The 7,276-nt window shown below is 35.9% G+C and overlaps 1 protein-coding gene across 1 annotated transcript; it reads left to right on the forward strand.

Annotated features, from left to right (window-relative positions):
* Positions 1–1,448: 1,448 nt before the first annotated feature.
* Positions 1,449–7,060, forward strand: gpat4 (glycerol-3-phosphate acyltransferase 4; the record flags this gene model as incomplete). Its single annotated transcript, XM_079256341.1, has 11 exons — positions 1,449–1,503; positions 1,615–1,912; positions 2,028–2,102; positions 2,263–2,352; positions 2,777–2,870; positions 2,992–3,107; positions 3,354–3,409; positions 4,790–4,875; positions 4,948–5,076; positions 6,578–6,657; positions 6,898–7,060. 11 exons carry the CDS (start codon positions 1,449–1,451, stop codon positions 7,058–7,060), a joined length of 1,242 nt encoding a protein of 413 aa, XP_079112467.1.
* Positions 7,061–7,276: the final 216 nt, after the last annotated feature.

A 7,276-nucleotide genomic window follows, 5' to 3' on the forward strand; every position in this document is an offset into this window, starting at 1 on the left:
GAAATTTAAGAAGATATATTTTCTCCTCAGGGAATAATCTTTTGGAGCACTGCAGGTAAAAATGAGCTTCTAGCCATGGGACTTCATCTCTGGTGGTGGTGATATTTGGGGGATCTGAGACCCCTGCGACAAAGTTCATCCACTGGCACAAGATTTTCTCTCAGAAACTCAGCTCCTGTAATTCCAGCTTTTCTATTGAATGTATATATTTACACCTTCTTTCCTACACTAGTGATTTGAATAAAGAAGCTCAATGAATATGTTGTAAAATGTTATTTTTGTAAAGTTGCAAGCATCCTTTGCAGTTTTTGTGGGCTGTAGGACAGTTTTAGGCAGCTGTCAGAGGCCATCTGTCCTGCCCTTGGAATTAGTTTTACTTAGGGCTTCAGAAAAGTGCAGCTGAGCTCTGAATATTGGTTTTAAAAACATCCAGAGGCAAAAAAAATTATCATTTAACACAGCGAAAAATTATTTTTCGAAAGAGAAACAGTGTTAAAACACCATGATGAGAAATGTTTCAGTATTTTTTTTCATTAGTTTTTATTAATGCCCATTTTTATTTATAATTTCATTTTGTAATGTCATTACCATACATGTGTATGCAGGCACTTTTATTAATTTGTTTTATGACATGGGTTAGTATGACGTAGTTTTATGAATTTAATTATTCTTTTTCTTGTGACTTGTGATCTTTTTAGCCTCTTTAATTTATTTCAGCATCACATTTAATTATGAAGCTAACTTACAGTTTGATGATTATGAGTGATCAATGCCTCTACCTAATAATCTAAAAAATTAAGTTAATGGAATTCCTTGTTTAAACAAGTTTACATTTTAGACCATTTTGACATGTGAACTCAAGTACTATAGCTGCTGTTCAGTTGGCATTATGATGCTTGGCTTTTTTCAGTGGATGCTTTTTTTGGGGGGGGTCAGTGTGACTCTTCTGGGCAGTCAACAGAAACCTTTTGCAGTTGTGATTCTTTCATACCATTGTACAATCATTTCCACCTTGCAACATTATAGTTTTGTCAATCTTTTTATCTACTTGTACCGGTTCAGTTCAGGTTTTTGTGGGAACTTGATCCCTCAGAATTGTGACCTACTTTTGGTTTAGCTAGTCAGGGGGAGTTTGTAGCTAAAATTGGACCACAATGGTGTTTCTCAGCTGCCAAACACATGCTTTCCCAGCCATCTCTGCTGCTGAGCCGTAATCACCAGAGAACATATTACCTAATTTCATCACTTTGATCATGTCCGTATGTGTGCTGCATATTTTCTCTTTAAATCCTGCCTGCATTTTGTAGTTGTTTTTTTTTTTTTTACTGTTAATCCAACTATGTAGAGTAAAATGCAGTAGAATAAATTCAGTATTTACTTCTAACATTTTAACATGCAAGATGTTGAAGTATTGTGTTTTTGTCTTGATTTAGTGGACAACTGTACAAATGGAGTTAAGAGCAAAGGAGACGAATCAACAACTTTACAAGTCGTATACCAATGGTAAACTAGTCAGGTTCAGTACCAGTTTAAAAAAATTATAGTACTCTTATTACTATTATTATTTTATTTACTATTAAATAATGTTTTTTTCCCCTTGTGCCTTCAATGAAGGCATCATAGACAAAGAGCCACTGCTGCCTTTACATCAGGAGATCCAGGAACTTCGGGGTTTTTCAAGATATCCAGGTTCACAGTCTGAGTTTAAGATGGCTGACATCTTCTATTTCTGCCGGAGAGGTGTGGAGAGCATTGTTGATGATGAGGTGACCAAGTGCTTTTCAGCTCAAGACTTAGAAAGCTGGAACTTACTAACTCGGAACAACTGCAACTTCTGTCACATCAGTCTGAGGCTTACAGCCCTGTGGGGTGTGGGACTTCTTCTCCGCTATGTGGTTCTGCTGCCTCTGAGGTTAGAATAACATTACACAGGGGAGATTTATTGGAAAGGGAAATTTGTTCTGATATTATAACAGTTTATAATAGCTGATTCAGCCTTATATCAAGTGCTTGTTTTGTTTTTGTAGAGTAACTCTTGCAGCCACAGGCATTTGTCTGTTCATTGTTCTGAGCACCTTGGTCGGGTTTCTGCCTAATACACAGTGAGTTTTTGACAGCTCTCATAACACTTACAATATGTGTAGATAACACCTCTGTAACAAAGTTAAGTAGCCTAAAAGTTGTAAGACAGACAAGATGCACCTCATGTCAATCATCGGACTAACGGGCTGATTGTTGTGGCATTGTGTTCTATGTCCTCAGGTTAAGATCTCACCTCAGTGAGAAGGTACATCTGATGGGTTACCGCATGTGTGTTAATTCTCTCACAGCAATCATCACTTATCATAACAGGTATGGTAAATGTGAAGTTTAGCAACAGTGTCAGTTTCTGATATATGTTAGAGAGCATACTGTTCTTCATTCAGCAAGTGGTACTGCTGCATGTGAGTACAAGGCAGAAGGTAATCCGAGCTTCATATCACATCATTTTCAACCTCCTTAAATTTGCACCATGGAAAAAGTAGTGCCATCTACAGGATTATCAGATCAGAAGAGCAAAAAAGTTTTTATATATGTTTGTTGTATACATTGATATACATTTAGTCTACATTCATTTTGATTTTTAATTATAAGTCAAAATTTTGAGTGTGTATAATCATCAATGAAGAATACAAATATACATCTTAATGCATATCTTTAACAGGACATTAACTTGATCGTATTTATCTATAAATGAAATACATTGTATTGATGTCTGTCTTTTGGTTAAATGCAGAGAGAACAGACCAAAGAATGACGGCATCTGTGTGGCCAATCACACAACACCAATAGATGTAATTATCTTGGCCAATGATCGTTGCTACTCTATGGTAAGAAATTTCACGTCTTTCTTGTTATGTGTTTAGAATAAGTGATTATGACAAATAGTTCAGCTTTAATAGTGTCAGATCAATTTAATTGAGCTGAATTCAAGATAAGGTTGTCTCTCAGGTTGGCCAAGTACATGGAGGCTTGCTGGGAATGATCCAAAAAGCCATGGCCCACTCCTCTCCGCACATATGGTTTGATAGAGCAGAAGTGAGAGACAGACACCTTGTGGCCAAGAGGTACCATTGCATCTTTACAATCTTGGTACAGCTAAGTGGGTGCAGTAGGGACAACATTCAGACATTCAGTGAATATAATTTGGGCTGTGGGTGTGTTTATTTTCACCAGGTTTTGTTTATATGTCTTCAGATATTGCATGGCCAACAAAATAAAATGATCATGACTGCTCATATTGTAGCATTAGATGTTATTAGGTAGATTTTCTTGAAAATATTTTCAGGTATCTGTTTTTTTTTTTCCTCCAGGCTTAGTGATCATGTCTCTGATAAAACGAAACAGCCTATTCTCATCTTCCCTGAGGGTTTGTATCAGATTTGTATCAAAATGTTTTTTATTTACTCTTGTTTGTGGGTTAAAAAAAACAACCAGAACATAAATAAACTTAAAGCACTGAAAGAGGAAGGACCTCTGCTAAGCGACTGTAATGATTTTTTTTTTTTTTTTTTTTTTGTCGGTGAAAACAAACCCAGAATCATATAAGCATCTGTGTTTAAATCTGTAACTTGTTTTCATAGTTTCAGGTTTTCTTCATTGGTGTCAGTGTCAAGCCTAGTAGAAGATATAAGGCAGAGCTATTGGCAGTAGGATTGACAATGTCCTGATGTCCCTCTCCTGTCACACTGTGAAGGAGCTGCTAACCAGAGACATTACCAACAACCTACAGACATTTCTTATTGTTTTTCTTACCAGCCATTTCATTTATTTTTGGCATGTATATAAAACAATGATATGTTTTAAACAGTAATATAATAAATGTTTATTCACAAAACATAAAATACTCTGAACAAATCAAACATTTTGAATTACTGTAAGGTGTACAGTCAGCATTGACATGCTTGATAGCAGCTAGCCAGTTATCACCTCTCTCCAGGCTTTTGTTCCTTTTCTGTAATTCAGAGGATAATCTCTTGTTGTCTGCGGAAGAACCATGTTTATGGCATTTAACCACAACACAGCATTTTGGCATTTTCAAACATCTAAAGAAAAAAAATGATGTGGATTGATGCGGGGAATCCAATAGTGTTGAGCTTTAGCAACCTTTTGTTTTCACCAGTGAAAGACCTGGATGTTACAAATCCCCGGTATTCCTGCATGTTTGTCTGCCATGCACCCATAAACAGTCTTTTAAACAATTCCTGGATCTTGATCATCTCCAAAATCAGATAATTTGTTCCATTTGGGGGTTTCCTCAAAGTTTAATCAACATCTGTCCATTACTTTTTGAGTTCTGTTGCAAACACACAGACAAACCAACACCACAGAAAACATAAGCTCTCCAGAGCTGGCAGAGGTAATGAAGCTGAAAACACTAAAAGTAGCAATAATCTAGCTTACGATGAGGATGCTCCCTTCAGTCTCACTCTTCTTGTACCTTCCTTCTTCAGTAGCAGCAGCTTGTGAAGCAGAAATATCATTAAAAAGCTTGAGGTGTGATTGCTCTTACAGGATAAATCTGCAAATTTATTCCATTTCTGTAAATGCAGTCATGTAATGATAAATATTTATCAGTCTGACTAGATTTCCTCTGTAAAGGCATATGAGTGGCTATAATTTATGCAGTGAAAATAACAGCAATGTGCGTACATCTGAAAAAGGATCTCATCTTAACTTCTTAGCAACAAATGAGTACTCAATATAATTTGTGCTCTGTTGTGTGATTCTAACTTTGTTTAATCTTCAGGCACTTGTATTAACAATACATCAGTGATGATGTTCAAGAAGGGTAGCTTTGAAATTGGATGCACTGTCTATCCTGTTGCCATTAAGGTAGGACCTGTAATTTCCTCTTCCTCACACTGATCACAGCTACAGCCGCTGGGAGCTTGTTTTCTATTACAGTATGACCCTCGCTTTGGAGACGCTTTCTGGAACAGCAGCAAGTTTGGCTTGGTGGGATACCTCCTGAGGATGATGAGCAGTTGGGCCATCGTCTGCAGCGTTTGGTACCTGCCACCAATGAACAGAGAGGTGAAACCATTTCTCACAACCTCACAAAGATTACTGTTCAGTACAACAGATTTAGCATCCTGTGCAACATGAATAGCGTTTAAAAATGGCATCACTTCATCATATATATGTGATTTTCTTTTTTTTTTTTTTTTTTTTGATGGCTAAACTTTTTTCTCTTGTACACAAAACAACTCATTGACATATGTGTATATAGACGTTATCATGGACACCCAATTTAAGAACCCAATGATTGCTGAAATAAAATACACCAGTAGTGCACCAATTTTTTCCAGTTATCCGTGTAGCAGTAACATGGTGAAAAAATGGTTTAGGTATACATATTTGAGTAAATTTCATGTAACATGTATGCTTACATTATTTCAACCACATTTATAAAACTGTGTGTATGTGTAGTTTAATTTTATAAATGTTAATCATCACAACATTTTATGCGCTCGCATGAGTCAGATTGCTATTCCCATTTGTGGCCCTGAATTAATGCGGACATTCCTCCGTAGTCATTTGCATAAAATCTGTCCAAACAGAATTAGCAATAATAGCAATAGCAAAGAGAAAGTTCAATTTTATCACAAATAAAATTGAGATACTCCTCAATGAAGCAGAAAAAAGGAAATCTTATTTGGTGATGTCAGGTGTGGGACCGCTACCATTACAAAAACAGGTACAAAGATAATGAACTTTGTGACATTTTGGCAAATTACCCTTCAAATGTAAAAAGGGGGAAAAAGACAAACAAGAGGTCAAAAAGTGTCTCAGCTCACACAAGAACAGCGTTAGGAGGACTGGGAACCAACTTTATATAAATATAAAACTATGTAAATATAACTTCATACACAGATGTACGGATGGAGCATGAAATGCTGGTTAAAACCTAAAGCAACACATGATCCAACTATCACCTTTTCTTTAGATATTTGTTCTTTCTCTTAAAGTTGCATTTGGAAGGTCCTCCACCAAATTTCCAGCTTCTTTGATGTACAACATTTATGCACATCATAGTTATGATCAAAGAATGTGCATCAAAGAATAGTTGTATTTTCTGTTTAATTTAGTTACTTTCTGGGCCTTCTTTCAGTTCAAACTCACCTTATTAGTTTTTGATTTCTTTAAAAATCTTTTTTTATACAACCTGAAGATTTCATGAGCAAAATTTCAAGCACATACTGCAGGAAGATGAATGTTTATGCAACTTCAGGATTTGGAACTAAATGATGTGTCCTCCACGTGCCTACATCATGGTTCTGCATTAAAATGAAATGCTAGGAAAAAACTTTTAAGTAAAACTTAATTAAAACTGCAGGAAAATCAGGGGATCAGGATGTATAGAGAGAGCTATTATAGCACTAATATAGAGACTGTCACAATAATGCTAATTTCAATCATTTAGGTGAATCTTTGTGGGGGTGTGCTCACATTTTGACTTGCATAAATATAATTTCAGTGATTTGTTAAATAATTTGATTAATCATTTTTTATTTGTTGGGTTTTTTTGGTGTAGGAAGGGGAGGATGCAATCCAGTTTGCTAACAGGGTGAAAGCTGCCATAGCTGCTCAAGGAGGATTAGTGGATCTTGTATGGTGAGTCACTGTAATGTTTTAATACTAATATGTACATCTATTAGCCAAGTTTTATAAGGTCATGTTGTTGTAAAGCTTCTAAGCTCATTAAGAAAAGAATCTAATTGAATCTAAAAAAAAAAAAAAAAAAAAAAAAAAAAAGGCTTTTAAGGCCCAAACCTCCTCTCAAGATCTATGGAAATGTAACCAGTGACCACACTGAAGTTGAATAGTTTTCCTTACTCACCTGTGTTCTCTCAGGGATGCTGGACTGAAACGTGCCAAAGTGAAGGATACTTTTAAAGAAGAGCAGCAAAAACAGTACAGCAAACTTATAACTGGTGACCACGAGGACCAAAGTGATAAACTTTATAAAGGTGGAAACCAGGGGAGGAATCAAACAGGATTCAGCAAAAACCAATGAGAACACAAAATGTACTGTACATCTGTTCTTGTTACGGTCTCTTGCTTCTTGTACAGTAACATGTTGTTCACTGTTAAAATGAATCCCTAAAAGCAACATTTTTACCAGGCAAAATTATGTCATGGTCATGCTTTGACATGGTTTTCATGTTAAGTTTATGTTTATTTATGGTGGTGTATGTTGTAAAATGGAAAGATTGGTTCAAAGTTAAAACAA

This window comes from Telmatherina bonti (genome assembly GCF_933228915.1).
Source record: "Telmatherina bonti genome assembly, chromosome: 17".
Lineage (NCBI taxonomy): Eukaryota > Metazoa > Chordata > Actinopteri > Atheriniformes > Telmatherinidae > Telmatherina > Telmatherina bonti.